The sequence below is a fragment of the Tubulanus polymorphus genome, chromosome 3, assembly GCF_964204645.1.
Source record: "Tubulanus polymorphus chromosome 3, tnTubPoly1.2, whole genome shotgun sequence".
Lineage (NCBI taxonomy): Eukaryota > Metazoa > Nemertea > Palaeonemertea > Tubulaniformes > Tubulanidae > Tubulanus > Tubulanus polymorphus.
In genome coordinates this window covers 2,308,740-2,334,120 of record NC_134027.1, presented here as the reverse complement: position 1 = coordinate 2,334,120, position 25,381 = coordinate 2,308,740, and the positions used below count along the sequence as shown (strand labels likewise).

Sequence of the window (25,381 nt, the reverse complement as noted above, 5' to 3'; positions counted from 1 at the left end):
GCGAGGATTTTGCGTATTGTGAATAATCTTTTTATTGAACACTAGGTACATATGGACCGCATGCATGAATATATAATACATATAAATAAAATTGTTTTTATACAAAATTCAGCTATAACTGCATTGAACAGAACGAATAAATACATTAAATTGATCTACATTTTTACAGGCTGTGCACGCATTCAATCGGCAATTAATAAAACTTTTGCATCTCGTGCAAAAATGCCAATATTTCAACGAACGTAACTAGAGATCTTTCCATGAATATTAATGGCTCTCTTCAACTCATTTATTCAACACCTAAGTCATTAAATTTCCACATACAGTAGACACTGCTGCCTCGGAACTCGTGGCATCAATCTGTCCGATGTTTGCAGATTTTGGGGCAGCTGGAGCAGGGATTGGTTTATCACAAATTGATGTTACAAAATTTGTACGATATAACATATATCCATGTGATAATCCAAGGCAATAGACTCCACAGTAATCATAGTCTACAACAGAATTGTTTATTGTTGATCTTATTAATGGTTAATTTTATTTCATGATTTTTTCGAGCCAATTATTTTAGGTAGATAGATATTTTAACCATTGAAAAACATACAACAGTAAACCTCACTAAACTCGGATAAACTGGGACCGGTAAATAAGCTGTGATAGGTTGAAGTTTGGAAAAATAAGATACAGTAGACTCTGTTTGCTTCTGAAAATTAGATCAGGGATGGGTTGTTTTCACAATGAATTATAGTCAGAAAATAAGTAATATATTGAGGCAATTGACACTGGGGTAAATAATAAATGGAGTCTACTGCAGGAAATGGGAAAATAATTTGCCCGCATTAGTCAAAAGTCTTGAGTTGGTCCCGTCCGAGTTAGGCACGGTTTACTGAATAACGAAGCACTACATATTTTATTAAGGTCCACTTCAAGAGCTATAGGTTAAGATGTTAAAACCATTTAACCCTTGAAGGGGGCGTGGCATCATCTACACAATACTTGGTCCCAGTCGATTTGTGTAGTGAACACTTCCATTTCTAACCATTTCTCGTAATTACGTTTGAATTCGTCGCTCAGTTCGATGTTCTGACCGAGTAAACTTGTGATACAGTTATTCACAGGCCGGAAATCCGGATCGTAATAATCCAAACTGTAGCGACGATTGTTAAAGCGATCTACGCACGAACGAAGCGCGCATTCTTCGGCTTGGAAATCCCACGGTCGCGCGTCCATATCTACAACACAAACAACGTAACAAACCACAGTTTATTCATCTAATGAATACAAAGTGTTAAAGTTCATACTAACTCAAACATTTTATTAGAATCAGAGTTTCATAAATTAATATCAGGGAATCCAAAATTCCATGATGGTCCCTGGACTTGACCAAAAATTCCTGATTAAATTACAAGATATGCTTAGTGGTAACTGTTTCTTCTCAAGAGGTCTCTTGAGCCACTAAAAATTTCGAGGTGTTTTATGGTTTACATTCTTATATTGGACTGCTTAAATGGATGGAAATGTTTCCATAATTTTCGATTTCCCCTAGATATTTCCAAAATTGAAGGATTTAAGGCTAATTTTTCAAAGGTGATTTAGAGGTGATTCAAGATCCTTGAATTGAAAAAATGTAACATACCATTTCCATAAGCCCAATCATCATTCAGACGATGTCGAACCATCGCGTAAATCGCTGACATTGTCTTCATGTTACTTTTACGCCACTGACGACCGAGATATTTAGTCTGCATCTTCAACAGCTTCAGCACGTACAGCTGCATCATGGCGTGTTTCACTTTCAACGCGCGTTTTAGAATCGGTGCCGATTTGAACACGACGAGCATCTGAAGAAAAAAAAATGTTAGCACGTTATACGATGATACAGTGAAACCTGATTGTAATGAATTCAGATGAAACGATTCATCACAAACAATACACTTAAAGTTTTATCTAAAATAAGACAGTTTCATTAACTTCATACTGGATAAAATGAACTATCGCTTGTCATGAACAAAATATCAGGGTGGCCACTTTTATTTGACTTGCTTTTTCCCTGACATGCAAGTTGTTTTCCGTGGCTATCTGCTAAGAATCTAATCAACGAACAAATATTCAGCCCTCTGAAGTTTGTAGTAATGAAGTTACGCTGTATGATGAATCACAATACGAATACTGACCATTGTACGTGAATGCTTCCATTTCGTGAGTTTATTGAGGATTCTTAGCAGATTTATACAAGAAAATAGATTTCTCCAACAGTACGCTTGAGTTTCACCGGCCTCCTGTAAACAGAACAGAAAGCTTCAATTATTGATTATTAATGCTATGATATTTATTGATAGTTTATTTCGGCGAAACTGACCAAATTCTCAGCAGTCAATTCAGGTTGAGCCCCGATCACACATGCTGGGAAGTCTATCAAAGTAATCCTAAAATTAAGAAATCCTTTACATTAAATCCAGTGACCACTGATTGAATTAAGTATCAAAGAATTCCATATTACAGTGAAACTTGCTCAAATCATCATAGTTATCAACATTATTATGTCAATGACAAACAAACAATAATTCACACTTCGTAAATTAAATGAGAAATACAATGACTTATCCAATGAGAGCTTCAGCTCAGTTGAATGTACCAAATACAACAGTACTCACGAATTACGAGCAGTCACGTATGACATGATGTTCTGATTGAAGAACTTCAATATTAACGGTATACAGTTAGCAAACACTAGATGTTGACTCATAAATTCAAACTGAAAAGAAAAGAGGTAAATTGATTCATAAATCATTATTAACTCACAATACAGTATAAGTTTTTTATAATGCCACTATTTTGATCTATGACAATCATGACATAGCAACAACAAATTTGGCAGCATTATAATAAATGGTATTTTCCATTGAATTCGAGTTACATTGGGTAAATTTGTTCTCTGAAAAATGTTGGCTTTATCTGAGCAGTAGCATCAAAAAGGAAGGCGTTATAACTTTTGACGGTAGATGATTAAAATTTCATATGTACCTGATAGACATGATTGAGTTTGAAATGTTTAAGTAGTAACAACAGTACTCCAGATATCGCCTTCACTATTGTCTCTTTGTGTCTGTTTACATCGATTCCTAATTTCATCGATTGTAGCACAGTCGTTCTATAATACACACAAACATAGAAAACACGGATACATCGAGTGAATCTTGAAGACGTTTCCGGAAAAGATTCAACACTTACGGCATTTCCTCGGGAAGTACATCAGCCAATATGTTAATCGAATCAGTCTTCGCTTTAGAAGTCGGCGCAGCTGCCAGCAAGATTTTCAAAAGAGCAATCTAACAATAACGATAAAAACGTGAGAATTAATATTCTAGAATGAAAAATAAACACCATATCAGCTGAAATGTAATGATTTTTACCATATACTGAGGAAGATTTGGCAACATGGCTTTATACAGAACTTCAGTGGGTGTTTCCGCTATATCTACTTCCGGCTGTAAAAATATTCACATACAAAATATAACACTGAACGTTCAGGAGATGTTTAATAAATGGTTATTGACTGAATACTTGACCTGTGACAGCGGATTCTTAGCTATATCTTCCTCTCTCTTTATTTGAATTTCAGTTAGTGAAACGTACAAATGCTGAAAATATGAATGACTCAATGAAGACTCATTTAAGCTCGAGAGATTTTTTTCACTTATAAAAGCAAATTGAGTGAACTGACCTGTTTAAGAACTTTAACACCCTCGTGTATCGGTTGAGGCATTCCAGCCAGTGATTCTTGGTCATTTCGAACTTGAAATCCTACGAATTTCGCTCTCGTGTGTTCGAGGAAATTTTCAAGGTCTCGTTGTCTAAAGAAAGATAGATTACGAACAAAAATGAATGAGAAAAAAAGAAATTAACCAGCGCTCAATTCAAAATGAAGTATTGATTTGCTAACCTGACTTTTGGAGTCCACGGTAGAGCTTTACTTTCGACGGGAGATCCAGGACGAGGTGTACCTGGTGGCATTACCTCATCATCGCTACTACGACTGTTCTCGATCTCGCGACTGATTTCATCATCGCCGTTTTCAAACGGATCTTCGAGGCTGCTCTGTTTAACGAGGCCCTAGGGCAGAGATGCAGTTACGTTCTTGGTATAAGACAGCTTTAAAGCTTTCAAGCAGAGCAAGCGAGGAAACGAAAAGCTGCCGTGTACCAAGGCTGGATCCGAGTGGGTTTTTAACAAACAGTAGACTCCTTCCTCCTAACTAACTAACTGTGGATTTTGCATATTAACTCATATTAATATCACCCACTCATTAAGTACGGGTACATACATAAAACATATTGAGAATTTGCAACTGCGACTTTAATGACGTGATAACGACTTAACTGACTCTGACTGTAGTGTATTCAGAATGATATCAACCCTGTGATCAATGAAGGTAGGGACTTTTCTCTTTTAGCAGGAAAGAGAGGAGTCTGACTGTCTCTTTAAACACAAACCCAGCTGTATATAAATGAATGAATCAAGATGTAGATAGATCTACATGAGCAGTTTGTTAGTCATAGATGAAATAAAGAATTTTCTTTTATTTACCAGGCAGTAGGATCCAACATTAGCAAACTGATGCAAATATCTTGTAACTATTCATAAAGGACCATTAAATTAAATATTTGTAAAGAAATTTTCAAGCTCATCCAATTTTGTCAGCTCTAACGTACCATAGCACTGGTTATGCTCGTGCTAGTGCATTTAACTCAAAACTTCAGACATGCATTTTCAATCATCTCCAGACTACTAAGGAATACTTTATTCAAATGCATTTATATCTATAGCTAGACTTATTATGAATCTTACTGAACATAAAGGGTATAAAGCATTGACCACTGAAGTAAAGCGCACAAGATTCTAAGATTATTGTGACTCCGTGTTACCCTTAATCGTTTTTTCTCCATTCACCATCAAACTTAGTGTAGAATGCGCGAGCTACCGGACCAGTAGCAAGCAGTAGTATGATATACAATTAGTAAGCAATTCACATGAAACTAAATCTCCTCATCGCGAATGTTGTTTTAAAATCCTAATCAGAAGCCAGATAGGAAGCGAAAGGTTTACAATATAGGCCTAGTTATTGTTTTCAGATATGTTATATTGTAGATAAGCAATATTTCTCGCAGTAAAAGAAAAGTATTAGAGAGCAGTATGCTGATAGTATTTCATTCATGAAGAGTTCGAAATTCATGATTTGTTGTGAATGAAGACTTAAGTGTCAAACCCACAATGAAAAAACCAAAAATTTCCCTAGAAAATGGCTTTTTGATCAGGGTCCTTAGAAATACAGAGTTTTGAGCATTTTGCTCAAATTAAAGAAGTTTCAAGCACCACATTTTCTGTTTAGAATTAGGAATCAAGGAGCCATAGGGACCCTGTTTGTCTGCTAATTCAGACTTTTCAATATAATTCTCCGATGTTTCAAAACTGTTTTCATTGTGGGTCGACAATCTACTAGTATTTCATTCGAATAAACTTCCACAAACTTTTTATATAAACATCAGTTATCGAAGCGGTACCTTTTTCATGCGTCCACGTCGCGGCATCTGTTGTTGTTCGATGAGGTCGGCTGCCGAGGCGGGAGGTGATGCCGCTCGCATTGCTTTACAAACTTCATGCGTATCTTCAGGAATCGGTCGCAGGTCGTACGTCGATCGTACTTCATTCTTCTTGTGGTAAAACGTACGCAGATCACCGAGTGAAAGCTGTCATAGAAACATATCATTCATATTTACAAAACATGGTCTCTACAGATCGGTCATTTCTTCTTGATACGCGATTTCCTCGGTTTATATTTTTGTAAATTTAAACGACGCAACATAAACGCTTACGAGAACCACTTTCCACAGCACGAGCAGAACTTTCTTCATCGGAAAATGTGGAGCATTGCCACTACAAAACTTAGTCACCATGCTGAACAATATTACAGCTAAAGGTTCCTCTCCAAACATCGGTGCGGCTTAAAATGAGAGAACCAGTCAAATATCAATTAGGTTTTATAAAAAGTCGCATTAAAGCTTATCGAATAAAGCAATATTTACCTAATTCATTCCTAAAGTTTTCTCTCACATTTTTCCATTCATCTGATTCATTTTCAGTTTCAAATCTCATTGTTTCGACCATCAAATAAATGATATTCAATATAACTCTGAATGAAAAGTATATTGACAATAATCATTAAGACTCGAGGAAACAACATTGCATTCCTAATCCGGAATCAGAAACATACCTTAGATCAGTGCTATCAGCTAGAGATACTGCTGGTTTACGTAATGCGGAAGATGTTGCAGTCGCATTTCTGTAAATAAAATGAAATCAATGAAACCCATTGAGGAATTGTTTGATCTAGAGGGTTTGTACAGACCAGGGAATCCAAATTTCCCTGATATTCGTCGACTGTTGACCAAAAATTCACTGATTGAATTCTAAAAGAGTGATATCTCTTTATTATCGAGAGCTTTGATGTGCCAGTCAAAGGTTGGTTAGAGTTAACCAGTGGAATAGTTGACATAGTGACAATTAAAAGTTCATAGTGACAACTTTTGGTCAAATGCAGCCCCTGGATTCCCTGATTTTCTATGATCTGTAAGAATCCTGATAAACCCTGAGCTTCTCAATCAATCAGAGTCGATTCACTTACTCCATTTCCATATTGAGTAACTCGACAAATGACATGAGCGTTCCACATTCATACAGTAATATCACGTTATAACTTGTCCATCTGAACTGATCTTCTTCAGTTTCACATTCACCAAAAATTCCTGAAATACCCAACAATTGAATTTGAAGAATAGTTCTTCCCATTTTCATGAAATTAAGAAAGAAATGTACCTTGAACCAGATATAAAGCGGCTCGGACTGTTTTCATTCTTTTATCTCGATCACTTTGTTCAAAAAGATCTTGTAAACGCATTATATGGTTTATCTGATCGCTGTGTTCCATGTCCTTCCATTTTTTACCAGGACCTGAAACATAAAAATAACTTTGTCATATTGCCAAGTTTTTTTCTCTTTTTTCATCATTTCAAAGATAAAAAGTTGTTCCGGAAATATCTTACAGTATTGCTGGAGAACCTCTTCAAAACATTGCTGATTTAATTCAAATTCAGGTTCTTCCGTGTAACTATATAATTCTGTAAAAGAAATAATTCATTAAAATGAATTAGGACGACATCCGCCTAGAGAGGGGATATCAGCAGGTAGAGCAGGCATTGAAACTATTGCTACTGCCAGCAGAGCAGGACCCAGTTCCACAGTTGTGAGTTAGAGTTAAAGTAAGTTCATTTTCAATGTTTTAACCCAGAGTCAAATCTTAACTCAGAAGAACTGTGGAACTGGACCCAGGCTCATTGTTTTTGTGGTTGCTGGTTAATGTATGAGGCTGGTTGGGCCAGCTCTCGAGTCTCTACTACAAAAGACTGAAAAAAGAGTTTCTTCCAGCGTTTTCAGGCCCTACCTGCTATTTCAGTTTGATAATCATCCGCATCATCATATACGAAATCTATATCAGGAGAATCACTCAAAGTCTGAAAATGTATAGGTTAAAGAAGGAAGGCTGAGAAGTGAATGTCACAGTGAAGTGAGGTGAAATCAAGAAGTGAGCAAGCTATATAATAATACATTAAACAAGGTAAACACACAGACTAAATTTAGTTTCAATGATTAATGTCACTCTCTCCTGTCTAACATGAATATTTTATTCATTCGATAAATCAATGAGCTTCAAAGGAATTACATGGAAATAAGAATACCTCAGAATCTCTTCTCTGACGGCGTAAAAGCTCTCTTAATTTAGGCAAACCCCGTTTTCCGGGATTCCCGTCCATTTTGTCAAATGGTCTATTCCATTAGTCAATCTGCACTCTACTCTACTACTGACTGTTCCGGATTGATCACGTGGTTAGATTCCAAACTGGAGTTATAAGGCTGACCAACAAAATGGGATCTCACGGCTGCCTGCGCCACCTGCAACTCACATGCTAGGGGAAGAATCTAAAGCAAATTAAATTTTATTTCCGAGATTTCCAGGTTAAAGATAATGATTGAAACACAGTATTTCGCACTTTCCAAGATGACATCATTCATCCAGAAATGATTGATTTTTTAACAATAGTTTGTATCACTTCATAAAATGTTGTGAAAAAATTTTCTGGTAAACTTGCAAAAAAGTAGCACTATTTTGGGGAAATTTCAGAGAAATAATCCCTATAAGTGCTCAAATGCCACTCGAAAAAAAAATCAGACTGTGTTTCATCTGTAAATCCCTCCAATTACACAATACAGCAGTCAAAATGAAAATGAATACACTTAAATATTAACAGAATAATTATTCATTTATTTTCAAATCTATAAATATAGCACCAATATCACATCATAATAATAATAGTTCACTTGATCAATCCATAATTCATGAGCGCACAATATTGTAAAACTTACAAAATACCAGTAGTATATATGTATGAACGTTGAATTACATGTGGAAGAGCCAAGAAAACTCAAACCGCAATCGAGATTCTTTCTACGGAAATACGGCAAGAGTTTCACGAGTAAAATATGTGTAAACTTTACCGCAGTCGAGATTCTCTCATCGGACACACGGGCAGTGATTGATATTACTGAATAGTCCTCAAAAATGAGGCTGCCTTAATTAGCCTGTAATTAACAATATGTAGGATAGTTCATGATATGAAGTGATTGTTTTAATAGCCTTCATTGGCTGAGGTTTCCAAATCGATACCGCTTGGATGAACAATACTTTGAGTTCTGTGCAGACTTCTAATATCAGGGTAGTATTGGCGTTCTAAGTATTCTTCCAGTTCCAAATAAGCTGAAGTTGTATCTATATTCAACTTTCCGTACAGCCAAATCTATAGAAAATAGATACAATTCTAAGTTCGACATAAAGCTTTATGCGGAAATCAACAACAATTAATTCAAAACATGACTTACCTGTAAATACATCCACTGTTTGATTCCAATTGCCTGCAATTCAGATACAAAGTATGCATGTTCACTGATTTTGTATATTTCTTATTTTCATCAATATCTTCTTTCAATTAAATACTAGAAACTTACGAGGTAGAAAACGAACAGCAGATAAACTATAAGTACGACCGAAACTATCAAATACACATACCATTTCAAACCTACATCCTTTATGATATAAAACAAGAAAATATTGATAAATCACTGTTATTATGGTAAGGGATGATATTTTTATTATTAATATTTATTCAAACATCGCGCGTTAAATCCAGACAGATTGCTTAGAACGCTTCGCACATACATTACTAACGCCTCCTTGAATAGGTAGCATTTCAATTACTTCTTGAACTGACCAACTGGTTAGATGAACAATGTTTAGACATACGTTAAATTTTCTAAGGTAATTACTACCGCAGCGGTTATGTAAATGGGGATGAAAGCTATTGATTTTCTAAATGAATACACTTACCAAATAAATGTATAGCAAGTACATATTGATAAACATGACGAGTAAAGCCAAAACCCACATTACAATCCGTGTCACTCTAAAAAAACATGATTAAAACTTTCGTGAATGATTTATTATTAGATAAAGGCTGTCACATGTTTTTATCGCTGACTAGACAATACCCTACTTAGATTTGGGGACAATGTACGATTCAATTTTGATCTATATGCGAAGTACTTACCGTCCGTTTTTAAAGTCACCCATGATACGCTCGCTGTTCGTAAAATGAAGCACCGGCAACAAAGCAAACGGTAACTGCACGGATTGTAGTACATTCAACCAACTGTTGAGTAAATCGAGGAATTGATGGGCGAGTAAAGCAACTAAAATGGTCGGCACCATAGCTATAGAACGCGTTAATAAAACACGCTTCCATTTTGCCCATCGCATCTTCAGGAAACCCTGTAATATTAATTTACTAATTAGTACCAACAATTATATTCAATTTTTCTCTTCAATGAACACGAATTTCGTAGAATCTATTTACCTCCATAACAAACTGTCCAGCATAAGTACCGGTCATTGTTGAACTCTGACCAGCGGCGAGAATACCGATACCCCAAATTACTTTTGCTGCCAAACCGTATTTCTCATTGATCCATTCTCCCTAGAAAACAAAGCAATGAACACACAAATAACGACGATATCTAGATCTGCGATGTGAGATGAACTGTAAACTTACAGCTACTCTTAGTGTTGCTGCGTCAGTTCGGTCAGAAAAAGCCTTCGCGAAAACAGCGACGACAAATAAATTAATCAAGAACGACACAAACAGCGCAATAGCTGAAATAAATCATATCGAATCAGTTGAATTAAGTTCAAGGTTTTGGTGTAAAAAATTGTTAACACTTAAAGATATGAATAAATTTACCTGATTCAATGGAATAATATTTATTGGCTTCCTTTACTTTACGTTCATCTCTTCGATCCAAGATTCTCGACTGAAAAATTCGCAAGCGTTATCAACATCGATTGAAATTAGACACATGGATCCAGGGGTTAAACCATTGTTGCCTTATACTGTTTCGAGTTTAAAGTGCTCTTTCGACAATTTCGCTATTCGAAACTCTGACCGATACTTACTAAAACTAAAGCGCTGTGAAGATAAATATTATGCGGCATAATAACAGCTCCTACAATACCAACTAGCTGCTGTATCGCGGCTGAATCACAATTCTGACACCAGGGGAACCATAAACCAATCAGAATCTGTCCCTGGTCAGGTTTAACTGTTATATACTATAAAATAAACAAGAATATAATATACAAATAATCAATTTCAGTAATCGATATTATTTGACACTACAAGGATATTATTTACCATGTAAAGGAATGCGACAGCCATGGTCGTAATAAGAGCGCCGAATAATGCTTCTAATTTACGTAAACCGGCATTTTCGAGGAAGAGAAATGTGAAAGTGTCGACACCGGTAATCAGTACCCCGGCCCATATCGGAATCCTACATCAGAACATATAATATTACATGCTTTCAAAGTGACAGAACTCTAATTTATCATTGAGAGAACTTACTTATCATATGAGAGTAAATTGATAGCTATTGCTGAACCAATAACTTCTTGTATATCGCTGCCAATAATAGCAACTTCCATCATTAACCACAGTACTATACGAGGCCCGATTTTATACTCTTTGCGACAAACTTCAGCCAAATTCATACCTTACAACAAATACATCTACATTTTTACACATGAAAGATAATTGACCATTAAAAGGAACCAGTTAATTTTATTTCGAAATTCCCAAGTTTTCGCAATTTCTCAGTATTGCGGGAACCTCATAATGAAGGTAATTCATTCAGAAATGTACCTGTAACACAACCAAGTCTGGCAGCTAGTAGCTGTAAAGCTAGACCCATGATTGTAGACCACATAAGAACCCATAACAACTAAAACAGAAAAATGACAGATAATCTACACATCTGATTGATCAAGGCTAGAATTAGAGTCCGTTTCCGAATTCTATAAGGCGAAAATACCTTGTATTTCGCGATCGCGCCCGTTTGAAGATCAGATTCTATATTTCCTGGATCCAAATATGCAATACTCATCAAAAATCCCGGTCCAGTGAATGCCCATAATTTCCGGAAACTAAAACTTGCCTGAAATTAGAGTTTGGGAATTAGATATACCATACCTACATTTTATGATAACACCCAAGGAAAATGGTTGGCGTACTTCATGTTCTGGTGAGTCCGGAATTGGAATTTGTCCTGGAGTTATTTCAAAAGTGGGATCATTTTCTGAATTATTAGTTGTTCCACCGTACTGCTGCTGCTGCGGAGACTGGTGCACTCTGCTACTGTTACTCGTCGATGGTTCATTATTTTGAACAAGAAGAGACTGTTTTTCATCATTGTTCAGATCGTCGTTCACCATTTTTGATCCCGATTATCATTAATTTGTGGATGCAGCTAAAATAAAGGAAATAGTATGGAACCAGGTGAAGTCAAAGTTTGATTCTTGTCTGCCGCGACAGCAGCTAATTCTACCTCTTCAGACAAAGTCAGGGATAATTTCAAGTTTTTATTGACTTGGAAGAGAACTTAAAACACTTGCGACAAACTGCTAATAGTGTGACTGCTTCCTTCTCACATCACATGACAGATCAATGATTGCTGGGCTCTATTAATAGGCATATTAGGGAATGCCATTTTTGGCCAATTTATTTCGGATTTCATTATTTAAAAAAAGATTCAGAGAATGACCTTTAGTGTACAATTGATAGTGAATGAGGTAGTCTAGTACCTAGCCGTCGTTCTACAAACAACTGCTGTAGGGAACCGTAAAAACGACTGGTATTCAGACTGAATGAGGAGGAATAAAACGAGTATCAATGACCAACACCCCAGAGTATCCCCGTATGTATCATAATACTACACAGGGTTACTGGATCCATTTGAGTATACTGGGCTTGACTTGTTCTTCGTTCATAGTCAGTAACCTGTCTGTGGTTTAGTTTCACGATCGGATATTTTCACAAACCACTTATACCACGTTGGTATAAGCCCATCCGATTATAAAAAGCTTACCACCAACGATTAGGTAACTAACTACTTCGTTCACTACTACCTAAATTGTGACAAGTCCCTGTGATCCACAGGGCCGGGGCTGAATGGAATGGTTCAAGTGGATCTATTCTGAAAATTAGTTGTAAAAGCGTTGACGGGTAATTACCTCAGCTTGCGTGGGTCCCTCTCACGCGCCGGTGTAGCAGAGCAGTCATGTGAAGCGGACACTAATCTATCTGACCAACTCGTGATCTCTACGTACCAACAACAGTCCTAATCTGGATACGAGTCCAAATCCTAATATTAGTGATACGGGTACGCACTTGGTCATTGTGGAGACATCCGGAACACCGGTTCATGGTTCAGTTGTTCCAGGGATTTTTACGGGCTCTGCGCACCTCTTCTTCAGGATAAATCGGAGGTAATTAATCTGTTTCGTTGTGGATGAGTGAGAAAAATGTCTCCCTGTGGAGATTCTAATGATTTCAATCGACGACATGTCTAAAGATTGGGTTAAATTAAGATTAGATTGCCAATTGAAATTGGGTCAAGTTACGTAACCATTCATTTTTAGTTTTGACAGCTGACAGTGCCTGTCAAGTCTAATTAAGAATGAAAAAAGGAGCACCTGCTTTTTGTTAACTCTCATGAGTAACGTGTTATCATATTGTTTCCAAGCCCTCTACTTATTTAATTTAGCATTATTTACATGAGTTACATAATTTCCAAAAGACCAAACTGTTGCATTAAGTAATTTTGGCTGTGGGTGGATGCATTGAGTAAATGGCCTTTCCTTTTTTCAGATTATAAAACATGTTGACTTCAAGGTGTTGTAGGTTGTCTTCACATAGGCCTAATGTCAGAAGATTATTTCACACTTCACAAACTGCATTCGGAAGGTACTATTTCAAATAAACCTGTAAATTGTGGAAGATCAAGTTTGAATATTTTTGAAGTGTCTCGATGATAATTTGTTATTCGTTTTCAGCCAACCGAAAACTGGAATTTTAATGTTGAACATGGGTGGTCCAGAGACAGTCGATGATGTACACGGTTTCCTTTTACGACTGTTTTCTGATAAAGATCTGATGAAACTTCCAGTTCAGAGGTTAGATATTTCAAAGATAGACAACTACTGGATGCAAATTCACGAAGAATTTATACTCAAATTTTCGGTTAATTCTTTTTTTTGAGAATAAGTCAAACTTAACGGCTTAAACTTTTCGTAAAACCCTTCCCAGTTCATCCATCATTGGATCATTACGATACCATCAGTTCATTGTATTTTTGTTTACTTCAGTCAACTGTCAAAATATATTGCGAGAAGACGCACTCCGAGTATAATGGAACAGTACAGACAAATAGGTGGAGGTTCTCCTATAGGAAAATGGACTCAGAAACAGGGAGAAGGAATGGTGAAATTACTAGATGAGATTTCACCTGAAACGGGTAACATACCGAACTCACTATCCTCATACTGGTTGTTTGTTATCAAAAATTCAGGTGTCATTTATTTTTAAACAGCTCCTCATAAATTCTATATTGGTTTTCGATACGTGCACCCGTTGACTCATGAGGCTTTAGAACAAATGGAATCGTAAGTTATTGCTACGATCAGATCCGGTGTAATTCTTTCCATTCACACTTTATTAGTTGATTATTGAATGTTTTTGATTTTATATTCAAGAGATGGAATCGAACGCGCAATCGCATTCACTCAATATCCGCAGTATAGTTGTTCAACAACAGGAAGTAGTTTAAATGAACTTTATCGGTTTTATGCTAAACGCAGTGAATCCAGTAAAATGGTGTGGAGCGCAATAGATCGATGGCCTGGTAGTTCTGGATTAGCGAAGGTAGGTACAGGGCCGGAAAACTGAGGGAATCAGAAAATTAAGGGAAAACTGGGAATTTGACAAATTTTTACCTTGAAACTAGATAATGTAAATGACCGCATGTTTCTTTATCAGTTCGTGATTCAATGAAAAATAAATGAATTGTAACATGTTTAACTTAATTAAATTTCCCTGAATCACATGGAAACTCAAGAGGATTTGTAAACGAGCAGAAAGTAGCAGCACCCTGTAGATTCCTACCCGATTGCATTTGCTTAATTTTGATGTAAATTTTTTGCAGGCATTCGCGAGTCTGATCCGAGCAGAGATCGAGAGATTTCCCGAGGAAGATCGAGATGACGTCGTTATTCTATTCTCGGCTCATTCGTTACCGATGAAAGTAGTCGAAAGAGGGGATACCTATCCATCAGAGGTCGCTTATACTGTTCATAAAGTCATGGAAGAATTACAGTACAGTCATCAATATAGATTAGTTTGGCAGTCAAAGGTACGAATCAGTTGTGTTTATGTTCTGCGAATATCTGAATGGAGTTAAACCAATATTTTAACATTGATCATGAATTGAAGGTTGGACCCCAAGCGTGGCTCGGACCTCAAACTGATGAGGCAATGAAAGGATTGGCAAAGAACGGCAGAAAGAATCTATTACTTGTTCCTATTGCATTTACAAGTGACCATATTGAAACATTATACGAACTGGATTTGGAATATGCTCAAAATTTGGCTAGCGAGGTAAAACAAGTTGTTGTTGAATTCTTGCAAAATCGCATTTGATAGATATCGCGAAAGCTTTGAAGCAATAATTTCTCATGTGTTATTGAAAATATTTTTCATTTTCTAGCTCGATGTGAAAAATGTACGTAGAGCTGGAGCCCTTAACGACCATCCTATATTTATACAGGTATTCAATGGTTTCAAAATGATAGTCAGGGTTTCTGATCAGTTAAATCTGTTTAATCATTGAGATGATGTGTAATTTCAGACATTAGCCGACACAGTAAAGACTCATTTAGATGAGAACATCGCATGCACAAAACAGTTAACCAGTAGATGTCCCGGATGCGTAAATCAAACTTGTGCCGACATGAAAACATTCTTTGCCAAAAAACAAGAAGTATTGGACGCTTTGAAAGATCAGAAAGAAGACAAATTGATGCGAGCATCAATTACATCTTAATTACTGGTTAAATCCAATCAGAAACTTTAGTGAACAATAGTTTGAATTAGGAGTATAAAATTTATAGATTTATAGCTACAATAATTCACTTATTGTATGCTTAGAATTTATGTTGTTTCTACTTGAGTTTGTAGTGGTGTTGATTGATTCTGAGTTAAGTTTATTGCTCCACAATTAACTCATTGCACAGAGCTAAACATACAATATCTTTTTTTTTGTGTATTGCCGTGTACCCGAAGCTTATTTTCCTCTTGCAAATATGGCTTAAATACATGCCACGATTTCTCCTTCCAACGGCCTCTTTTGATTTCTCGCTGAAAGCCTTTATCGCCATTTGAACTTTATTTCTATCGCCAGTCAATAAAGTCTATAAATTGAAGCTTGCATTTTATGATTTAAAGAAATTTTGATGTACAGATATTATGCAATAAATAAAGTATAATGGATCTGTGATATTAAACAAATATTGTTCTCATTTATGGGTTAAATTCAGGACTATCAGGAATCCGGTAATTTATCTGTTAGAGACAACTCCTTTAAGCAAAGGAACAAAACCAAGATGAATTTCTATTATTTTTGATTTATTCTCTAAGTCTATTTGAGATAATGAAAACCGAAACTCTAAAAGACCAAAAAAAAGTTGACGAATGACTAAAAGGTGACTTATTAATGAACAGACTGCTTTATTTATTCTCTTCCTCTTTTGCTTCCTCCTCTTTTGGACTATTGTCTTCAGGTTTCATCGCAGGGAAAAACAAAACCTCCTGAATATAAAAAACATTTTGATTTTAGCATCACTCGAATTGTGGGAGGGATCAGTGGTAAAGCAGCTAGCTCCGTTCGATACGTACCTTGATGTTATTCGAATCCGTGAGGAACATCGCCAGACGATCGACTCCTAACCCCCAGCCAGCTGTAGGAGGTAAACCATACTCTAGAGCTGTACAGAAATTCTCGTCAACAAACATAGCTTCATCATCACCAGCAGCTTTATCCTAAAAACGATAACAACTTTTTAGTCAGTTTACAATCGTGAGAATCAAATGTTTTAACTACAATAATGAAAATTTTTGTCTGAACCAAAGATTTACACATTCGTACAAAAATAGATGACATTTACTGACAATAGGGATTAGTGAAACGGTTAAAAACTGGTCTGTACCTTGGACTGTTCTTCAAATCTTTGACGTTGCACAACCGGATCATTCAACTCTGTGTATGCATTACAGATCTCTTTTTTGTTGACGAACAATTCAAATCGTTCAGTCAGTCCTTTTATACTTCTGTGCCTGTGGAAAACACCATAAATCACTCAGCATTTAATGTATATGAAATGCGTAATAAAAAGCCGTTTTTGAATAAGTCATCACATAACTAAAATTGTCTTTAGTTTTGAGTCCTAATTTGTATATACAATCCAATCAAGTTCAAATTGTCAACATTATGTTTGACCCTCCAATGACTACTTATGCAAGTTTGACTGTGTCAGCATACATACCATTTAGAGAGCGGACTCATTACTACAGGATGGTTTATGATGAATGTAGGGTTAATGCATTCCGATTCCAAATATTCCCCGACCAGCTGAAAATCGAAATAACTTTTAATGAATTCAAGTAAAGACATTTTTCAAGAGCACATCAAGTGGTCACAAATATTTACCTTGTCTAACAGTCTCGTAGTTGTCCTAGGAGATGAGCATTCTACTCCTAACTTGGCGCAAAGTTTATCGAAATACTCCCTAGCTTCAGGTGAATACAACGTGTCTGCCAGAGGGAACTTCTCCCCGAGTTTAGTTTCGAGATCTTTCACCATATCAATACGTCTGAATGGAGGAGTAAAATCAACATTCCATTCTTCACCATCAGCTCCGTCGGGGTGATACTTTATCTGATAACTCCCGGTGACACTTTTCACAAGACCTGAATGAAAATTTTTTCAAATCATCCGGTAACTATTTATTCTTATTTTCTTTTCTTTTAAGGTAACTTTGTATATATTGTAAATTCTTTGTTTCATTTGACCATATGTCATTTGATTACGAACGATGACTCAAAAACTTTCAACCCATCAATCATTGGCAAAATCCGCAACTGACCTGAAATCATGGTTTCCGTTATCTTCATAAGATCGTTGTAATCGGCGTAAGCCATGTAGAATTCACACGTAGTGAATTCGGGATTATGTGTAAGATCAATTCCTTCATTACGGAATTGTCGTCCTATTTCATAAACTCGATCAATTCCACCGACTACAAGCATCTGAATACATACAATAATAATGTGTCATTTATAAACCTCCTGCATCTCCTGTAAATAATGACCCCTAACACAATTTATCTGTCGCACGTAGATTATGGTTGTAATCTAAGACAGACAGGTTTCAATTGGCTCTCTACCGATCGGATTGTGAAAGATACTCTTCTGGTATGTTTGTTACAACCAACATTTACTCAACCAGTTTAGAATACTGGAATAGCACATTGTGTAAACCTGAGAGAGTTTGTAATCTGTAATCGGTACAGTATTCCTAAACTGCAAAACGTTCGATCAAAACCTGCGTTATTCTCCCAGTGATTATCTTCAATTTACCTTGTGATAAAGCTCAGGAGCAACTCTCATGTAAAGATCCATATTTAAGTCGTTGTGATGTGTAATGAATGGTTTGGCAGCTGCTCCTCCGGGAATCATGTTCATCATCGGAGTTTCGATCTACAACAAGTTTTACATACGACATAAGAATTTCAATTCGCCGCGCTAGAATAAGACACGTTTCTCACGATATCTCGTTTACCTCTAGAAATCCGAGATCGTCGAGAAACTTTCGCACGTAACTGATTAGCCGCGCTCGCGTGATAAACTTCTGTCGCACATTTTCATTTATCATTAAATCTAAATAACGTTGTCTGAATCTAGTCTCCTGAAATAAGAAGAGATAATAACAATGAGTAAAGCCGGTTGTTGCTACTGTATATTTATGCTTTGTTTTCTTTAATATTACCTTATCTTTGAGGCCGTAGTGAAGATGTGGTAGTTGATGTAGACAGGGGGATAGCAGCACCATTTCTTTAGGTATAATACTTAATTCACCCTTCTTCGTTTTGCCTAAAAACGCAGAAAACGTTTCCTTAAGGGATCATTCATTTATTATGTACGCATAAAATTTGAAATTTTCAACCCCCCCTCTGTACGCAAAATCGGCCATTTTTTCATATACATTAAGCATTGCAGTACGCAATTGCACTGACCCCCTCCCCCTCCCCTAATGCGTACGCAATAAATGAATGACCCCTAACTTTAGTTCTATTGATGTACATTTGATGACAGGATAATTGTTGAAACTTACCGGGACACCCGATGCAGCCAATGATGTCACCTCTTCGTAAGCGATCACTTATAAATAAGAACTCATCAACTGATTTGTACGCCCTAAAATAAAATCATGGATAATACACTAATTGAGGATATTTAAGTCTTTTTTCTTGATGAGCGCGTGTTTCATCAATGGTAAACTTCTTACCTAGCATTAGCCATTACTTGTAACTTGACACCTTCACCTCGCAAATCATAGAATATCAACTTCTCACCAGATTCTCTCTTTGAATGCAGGCGTCCTAGAAAAACACATTTACATTCAATAATTGCACTGCAGTTTTAAGATAGAAATAGATAGTAATAATAATTTGAGCAAGTGGTGAAGCACCATTTATTCTACATGATGACCAGCTCAATTAGAATATCATCCGTGAAAGAGATGCAAAGCAGCCATGTTTTCGAATTGATTTAAGAATATTTCATTCTTTCGATGACATACCCGCGACGCTGACGACTTCCTCCAGATGTTCGCCATCTCTAATTGCGCTGTATTTTTCGATGAATTCCGTCAGTGATATGGACACGTTGAATTTGTGCGGGTAAGGTTGAACGTCAGTATCTTTCCATTGATTCACTAACAATGAGCGATGTTTGTAATATTCCTACAAACGAAGAAAAAACATTTCAACTGCTTACAATTCGTCAATTCAGGAATCAAAGATTTCTGTATAGCTTAACAGGAAGGCATTGAAATTCAAGGGTTACTCCAAGGGGAGCTGGGGCATAGTGTTATTAATATTATAGCCTCGGTTGATTATTTACAAATCATAATCTAGTGAATTTGGTTGTTAGGCTAAACAAAAATGATACCTTGTTTCTCCGCAGCGGCCGGGTCATTTTTGTAAAAAATGATAAAATTTGTAAACAGTTCATTTCTACAGCGGCCGGGTCTGTTATGGTGAAATTGATCACGATTTAAAAAAAAGTAATGTATAGGGTAGATAGGTCAACATTTAAGCTCAGCAGAGCGGAGAAAACAAGGTATCAATTTTTTTTAGCCTTAGATTAGATGTTCTGTTGAATAATCCAAGGGACGCCCATGAAATCTGTAGGTTGAATGTAACTAACTGTGGGATCAAAATCCTCCTCATTCACTGCTGCTTCTTTCTTCGTCTGTTTTTCCGTGGCTCCTTCCTGAGCCTCGACGGCCTTCTCAACTTTTTCCGCCTTCTCTTTGGCTTTCTTTTCAGCTTTTAGTCGCCGTTTCAGTTCGCTGAAAATAAAAACGAAATCGAGGAGCTTTATTTCGGCTGTCATTCAAGAATATACCGCACAACTGATGTCACAATGGTTCGGGCTAATCTGCTCAACATAAACTCAAGGAGTATTTATTGCTGAATTTGATATATACAATATGTTTCATTGATTGGTGATGTTCAAATGGTAAAAACGATTTGTCACAAACTTCTTATCATAATTTTTATTCAATTCGGCATGCTCCCTTGGCCGGGATTCGAACCAGATGGCATCAACTCTACCAAGGCCTGGTTAGCAGCAGTGTACGTTACGCGTAGCTTAGCTGCATCAAAGCACCGATCAGATTGCTTGTTGTATAACCGCTGAGGCTAATTCATGGATAGCTATATTCAACTAACCCAGGATTAAATGCCATCATGTTTAAGTGGCCAAGTATCAGTGCACTTGGGCAGGGTTTAATGCTGCGACTGAGTTTCGCGATTCAACCAGATTCAAATCGAACCCCTGCCGAGGGTGTATGTTAATTTGGTGGTTATTACATTAAGTTGAATGAACGCACCATTTTGAAAACTGATCTTGAGCGCGTTGAGCAGAAGAGCTGTAGAACGTTGAAGTAGTAATTAGAGTTCTGTTAATGAGTAAAGATCGTTTGAGCAGTTGACGTGTGGTATTATACAGAAATACTACTGACGTCATTGTCAACATCATCATCTAAAACATCATCACATATCTGAAAATATCAATTACACAGACAGCAGGTAATTAGAACATTACATAGTGAACACACTCATACTTAAGTGAGTGATAAAAATTGAACGACGGCTCTGTCACGACTAGCTGTCGACGTTGTCACACACTACTCTACCATAAAAACATAGAACTATCCCGTCCGTTATACTATCTATGCATACAACCATGGCATGACTACTGTTAGTCAGTAACCTGACTGTGGTTTAGTTTCACGATCGGATATTTTCACATAAGCCCATCCGATTATAAAAAGCTTACCACCAACGATTAGGTAACTAACTAGACTACTGTCTACCTGTCATTTCAACTTCGTTTTCTATTCTGGACTAATTATTAGTAGGTATAATGATGAACACTCATTCTCCCTCCCGTTTCAATTGATAAAACAATGGTCAAGTGTTTTACTACTGCATACGTACTTTTTGCTTAATTTTTCGCCTTCTTCCGACATTTCGTTTTGGTTTTTTAGAGCCGGTTTCACACGTGAATAAGATTGTATGATGAAAGTGTTTCCGGGTTAGTGTCAGTGTTCGCCGCTGAACTGGATGGCGTCACTTCATATTCCGGATCCGGTTTTTCTCGTTATCTTCACCCAGGTCCGGTCATGTGAGAATAAGGAATGAGTTGGTCGACTATAGTCGAACTGAACGAAACCGAATGTCCATTAGTCGGAACTATTTTCCGGAAATAGTTCGAAAATCAAGCGCATTCGGTTAATTAGTTCGATCCGACCACTAGTCGACTAGATACGAAAACCGATCACGATTGGTAGAACACTATATCCGTGTTGACGCGATGAGGAGAGAATCCCACAATGATAATAAAAAGTCCGAAAATGAAACTTCGAGATAGTAGTTTATTTCAACGTTTCGACTATATCCTAATAGTCATCTTCAGGAATAATGTCTTATTCCTTATGTGCCTTATTATTCCTTATGTCTTATAATCTTATTCCTGAAGATGACTATTAGGATATAGTCGAAACGTTGAAATAAACCACTATCTCGAAGTTTCATTTTCGGACTTTTTATTATCATTGTGGGATTTTCTCCTCACGAAAACCGAATTTGGCCCTGTGACTGCGAATGCGGGTGATGCAGAATTGGACAGGCGACCAGTCTATAATGATATCCGCTATTCATATTCAAATAGACTGGTTGCCTGTCCAATTCTGCACACTTGCATTCGCATTTTAATCAAATTTGATTTGAATTCTATGATAATTCGCAGTAGCGAAGCAAAGACTCAAATCAAAATTGATTTGAGTTCTATGGTTGAAGGTTGACCGGTAACCAGTCTACAGATGGACAAATAGAACTATAACGGAATAGTTCTGATGGACAAATTAATGTTTATTTTTAGGCTTACCCTTTTGCACTAAAACAATAATTTCATTTCTTTTTGGTATTTTTGCTTGCGATAGAAAAATATAGCATACTCCGTGGCACCAGAAGATGTAGGAATTATGTATGTAACTTAATTGTAATTCGGATAAAAAACTCAGAGAATTGACGCAAGATTTGAAAATTCAGTCGCCGTAAAACGTATGCATACTTCAGAATCACAGCTGTCAACGCTGGGCAACAACTGCTATGATTTTTATCGCATTTGCCCATAACACCCATAAAACTCTCATAACCCACAGCCGTCGCAACTGCAGGGTTGTGATGAAATTGACAGAGACGTATTGAACAATCTCTGAATAAATCTCTGTTTAGCAAACATGATGATCGCTGGAAACGCAAATTACGCATATCTTATTAGTATTTTGTTAACTGTTCTATTCGTAGCGTATATCCGTTATTGGGAGGTTTTTGTTACATCGCTTTACAAAAATCAGAATATACCATTCCGTCGAGGATTTCTCAACAATTTAGATCACACGATTACCGGGACTACAGTTTATAGATCTGAGAAGAAATTGCGCCGAGAATTTCTGAACACTTCGCGACCAATTCGACAAATCGAATGCTGTTCTGAGTTCAATACTTTCATGTATTATAAGGTTATTGGTCGCGTGAGGAATAATTGGATCAAAACGAATCAACAACATACTTTAACTGTGAAGAGTTTTACGAATCATGAGTTGACTCCACGCGTGAGGGAGGAGTACAAAAGCGAAAGATATGGAAAGAGAAAGTTATGGAAACAGCATTCGGCGATGTTAACGCAATGTGTGTTACCCGCAACGTATCACACTCAAACTGGAAAATGAAACGCGTCGTTTCAGTAAAATGCGCCGATCTACAGGGTGTATTTCCGTTTGTACAGCGATCCTGCCACGTGGGTCATGTGACAGAGATTCTCAAAATCGACGATGAAATTTTGCACTCGTGGAAATACGGCAAAAATACATGTTAGTCAAATATCAATTAGGATATTACGCACAGTCCCTGTATTTCGAGCGAAGCAAAAATTTGTTTGGAGATCTGAAAAATGTCTTAAAGCACGCCTGAAACTTATCGAAACGGTTGAACATTGAGATAAGCAACATTGAGCCGAGAACGAACAAAATGCATCGGAGATCCGTGTCCGGCTAACTTATGCAGTGTCCCAGATCGTAACTTTAGCTGAGGGGCTTATTGGATGACGATAACTAATCGAAATTCCTAAAAATTATGTACAACAAAATAATGAGTTTGCTTTCAACTTAATAGAAGTAATGAACTATATGCTTATCAAACTATGATTTGGATTCGAATTTCAGGCCTATATTCATACATGAATTATACGTACGAGAGACTGCGTTGTGGAAATGTAGCGTGATCGTGTTGGTGATTAAATTGTACGGCTATGAAAACGTAGGGGCCACTTTCATACAAGCCTCGGCTTTTTACTGTCCTAACTTCTTCAATTGATCAGCTATATACATTATGAAATGTATCCACTTCGTGATTTATGTCAATATTCATTCATATATATCTGTATTTATCTTCATGTATACCAGTGTATCAATAATGATTTTCATATATGTAACTGAAATTGAAAAGGAACATAAAGATAATGATATGACATTGTATATGATATGAAGATTTCAGAAAATTGTTTACCATTAACGTATGTTAACAATTATGTCGTTTTTCATTTTGAGGGGCCCTGGCCTCTTAATCCTTCATTCCCAAAACGAAAATGTAAGAAAGCACTTTCACCCAATAGATTGGTTGCAAATATAGAAATTTGCCGTCAAACCTTTTGTAATCAAAGTGGAATTAAAAACCTTGGGCTCTCTTACTATTAGGATCTTCTGAATGACTATTTTCCTTTTTTAGGGAAACCGAATTAACTCAATTGTACTAAGATGATAAATTCAGAGGCCGATGCGCAGTGCGCGTGCACTGGGTCACATTGTTTTATTAACGTTATGCACAATAGAATCACAGCTGTCAACGGTGGCCAACAAAAGTTATTGCATGTATTATTATTCTATATAAAAAACTTCACCCTTGCCTGTCCCGCAACTATTCGGTTGTATGGTGAAAGTGACAGCGACATATTGAACATAAATCCTCGGAAGTCTCTGTTTAGTAAGCGCGATGATCGCCGGAAACGCAAATTACGCATATTTTATGTGCATTTTGTTAATTGTTCTATTCGTAGCTTATATCCGATATTGGGAAGTTTTTGTAACATCGGTTTACAAACATCAGAATATACCATTCCGTCGAGGATTTCTCAACAATTCAGATCACACGATTACCGGGACTACAGTTTATAAATCTGAGAAAAAGCGCCGAGAATTTCTGAACACTTCGCGACCAATTCGACAAATCGAATGCTGTTCTGACTACAATACTATCATGTATGATAAGGTTATTGATCGCGTGAGGAATAATTGGATCAAAATTAATCAACAGCCTACTTTAAATCTAAAGAGTTTAATAAGGCATTATGAGTTGACTCCACCCTTTAGGGAGGAGTACAAAAACCTCATTAGATTATTCTCTCAAATAATGGATAAAAGCAACGTTACATATTTTCTGGATGCCGGCTCATTAATCGGAGCCTATCGTCACCACGGACTTGTACCTTGGGACGATGATTTCGATGTTTTGTCACCGGTGGCCACTTTTCCGATCATTAGAGACTTGTTTGAGAGGAATGACACGCTGGTGGCGAAACTAAAAATCAAAATGCGCGAAAAAAGGCCGTGGAAAATTTCATACAAGAAGATGAAAAAATCGTGGCCTTTTATTGACGTCTATCCGTATTTGGAGGTGGATGGGAGATTATACGACAGCACTTTTACAAGTCCATTCAATCACTGGCGCGATGACATTTTTCCGTTATCGAAGGTGCCATTTATGGGTTTATGGTTACCAGCACCGAAAAACAAAGAGAAAGTTATGGAAACGGCGTTCGGCGATGTTAACACTATGTGTGTTACCCCTAACGTATCTCACTCATCGTGGGAAATGATTCCCGTCGTTTCATTAAAATGTGCCGATCTACAGGGTGTATTTCCG

The 25,381-nt window shown here is 36.9% G+C and overlaps 4 protein-coding genes across 7 annotated transcripts; 1 reads left to right on the top strand and 3 right to left on the bottom strand.

Moving 5' to 3' along the window:
* Positions 1-14: 14 nt before the first annotated feature.
* On the bottom strand, positions 15-7,945 carry LOC141901109 (striatin-interacting protein 1 homolog). 2 transcript variants are annotated; one of them, XM_074788192.1, is made up of 20 exons: positions 7,794-7,945; positions 7,499-7,568; positions 7,101-7,175; positions 6,874-7,008; positions 6,683-6,803; positions 6,272-6,340; positions 6,084-6,190; positions 5,874-6,001; positions 5,562-5,747; positions 3,944-4,113; positions 3,725-3,854; positions 3,570-3,641; positions 3,414-3,488; positions 3,232-3,329; positions 3,025-3,151; positions 2,655-2,755; positions 2,360-2,426; positions 2,175-2,279; positions 1,637-1,841; positions 15-1,232 (listed from the first exon to the last, which is right to left on the bottom strand). In XM_074788192.1, the coding sequence occupies exons 1-20, from the start codon at positions 7,866-7,868 to the stop codon at positions 982-984; spliced, it is 2,367 nt and encodes a 788-aa protein (XP_074644293.1). In that variant the 5' UTR covers positions 7,869-7,945; the 3' UTR covers positions 15-981. The 2 variants fall into 2 exon arrangements, with proteins under 2 accessions (XP_074644293.1, XP_074644294.1); XM_074788193.1 differs by having other exon boundaries at positions 3,944-4,098.
* A 458-nt stretch (positions 7,946-8,403) lies between these two features.
* On the bottom strand, positions 8,404-12,836 carry LOC141901274 (uncharacterized). Its single transcript, XM_074788416.1, has 15 exons — positions 12,731-12,836; positions 11,732-11,967; positions 11,533-11,655; positions 11,364-11,442; positions 11,067-11,214; positions 10,857-10,995; positions 10,619-10,774; positions 10,407-10,476; positions 10,218-10,318; positions 10,023-10,142; positions 9,717-9,937; positions 9,497-9,572; positions 9,118-9,195; positions 8,992-9,024; positions 8,404-8,909 (listed from the first exon to the last, which is right to left on the bottom strand). The coding sequence occupies exons 2-15, from the start codon at positions 11,930-11,932 to the stop codon at positions 8,742-8,744; spliced, it is 1,713 nt and encodes a 570-aa protein (XP_074644517.1). The 5' UTR covers positions 11,933-11,967; positions 12,731-12,836; the 3' UTR covers positions 8,404-8,741.
* Positions 12,837-12,847: 11 nt separating this feature from the next.
* On the top strand, positions 12,848-16,037 carry LOC141901275 (ferrochelatase, mitochondrial-like). Of its 2 annotated transcripts, none has more exons than XM_074788418.1 (10): positions 12,848-12,985; positions 13,368-13,463; positions 13,553-13,672; positions 13,865-14,013; positions 14,089-14,161; positions 14,252-14,420; positions 14,701-14,907; positions 14,988-15,152; positions 15,262-15,321; positions 15,403-16,037. In XM_074788418.1, exons 2-10 carry the CDS (start codon positions 13,378-13,380, stop codon positions 15,595-15,597), a joined length of 1,224 nt encoding a protein of 407 aa, XP_074644519.1. In that variant the 5' UTR covers positions 12,848-12,985; positions 13,368-13,377; the 3' UTR covers positions 15,598-16,037. The 2 variants fall into 2 exon arrangements, with proteins under 2 accessions (XP_074644519.1, XP_074644520.1); XM_074788419.1 differs by lacking the exon at positions 12,848-12,985 and adding an exon at positions 13,160-13,215.
* Positions 16,038-16,168: 131 nt separating this feature from the next.
* On the bottom strand, positions 16,169-21,430 carry LOC141902938 (lysine--tRNA ligase-like). 2 transcript variants are annotated; one of them, XM_074790916.1, is made up of 15 exons: positions 21,338-21,429; positions 20,728-20,898; positions 20,040-20,184; positions 19,411-19,573; positions 19,117-19,210; positions 18,943-19,025; positions 18,598-18,701; positions 18,391-18,516; positions 18,189-18,308; positions 17,696-17,858; positions 17,260-17,519; positions 17,096-17,181; positions 16,760-16,886; positions 16,449-16,592; positions 16,169-16,361 (listed from the first exon to the last, which is right to left on the bottom strand). In XM_074790916.1, the coding sequence occupies exons 2-15, from the start codon at positions 20,877-20,879 to the stop codon at positions 16,281-16,283; spliced, it is 1,848 nt and encodes a 615-aa protein (XP_074647017.1). In that variant the 5' UTR covers positions 20,880-20,898; positions 21,338-21,429; the 3' UTR covers positions 16,169-16,280. The 2 variants fall into 2 exon arrangements, with proteins under 2 accessions (XP_074647017.1, XP_074647019.1); XM_074790918.1 differs by lacking the exon at positions 20,728-20,898 and having other exon boundaries at positions 21,338-21,430.
* Between the last annotated feature and the right edge of the window lie 3,951 nt (positions 21,431-25,381).

Coding starts and splice junctions, on each gene's coding strand:
- LOC141901109 (XM_074788192.1), bottom strand. CDS start 7,868: ATGGACGGGAATCCCGGAAAACGGGGTTTGCCTAAATTAAGAGAGCTT. Junction 3,152..3,231: donor GTACTTCCCGAGGAAATGCC/GTAAGTGTTGAA, acceptor TGTGTATTATAG/AACGACTGTGCTACAATCGA. Junction 1,842..2,174: donor GGAAGCATTCACGTACAATG/GTCAGTATTCGT, acceptor TTTTTTCTTCAG/ATGCTCGTCGTGTTCAAATC.
- LOC141901274 (XM_074788416.1), bottom strand. CDS start 11,932: ATGGTGAACGACGATCTGAACAATGATGAAAAACAGTCTCTTCTTGTT. Junction 11,656..11,731: donor CGGACTCACCAGAACATGAA/GTACGCCAACCA, acceptor CTCTAATTTCAG/GCAAGTTTTAGTTTCCGGAA. Junction 10,143..10,217: donor CAGCAACACTAAGAGTAGCT/GTAAGTTTACAG, acceptor TTTGTTTTCTAG/GGAGAATGGATCAATGAGAA.
- LOC141901275 (XM_074788418.1), top strand. CDS start 13,378: ATGTTGACTTCAAGGTGTTGTAGGTTGTCTTCACATAGGCCTAATGTC. Junction 14,014..14,088: donor TGAGATTTCACCTGAAACGG/GTAACATACCGA, acceptor ATTTTTAAACAG/CTCCTCATAAATTCTATATT. Junction 14,162..14,251: donor GCTTTAGAACAAATGGAATC/GTAAGTTATTGC, acceptor TTTATATTCAAG/AGATGGAATCGAACGCGCAA.
- LOC141902938 (XM_074790916.1), bottom strand. CDS start 20,879: ATGATGATGTTGACAATGACGTCAGTAGTATTTCTGTATAATACCACA. Junction 16,593..16,759: donor GATTTGAAGAACAGTCCAAG/GTACAGACCAGT, acceptor TATCGTTTTTAG/GATAAAGCTGCTGGTGATGA. Junction 16,362..16,448: donor CGGATTCGAATAACATCAAG/GTACGTATCGAA, acceptor TTTTATATTCAG/GAGGTTTTGTTTTTCCCTGC.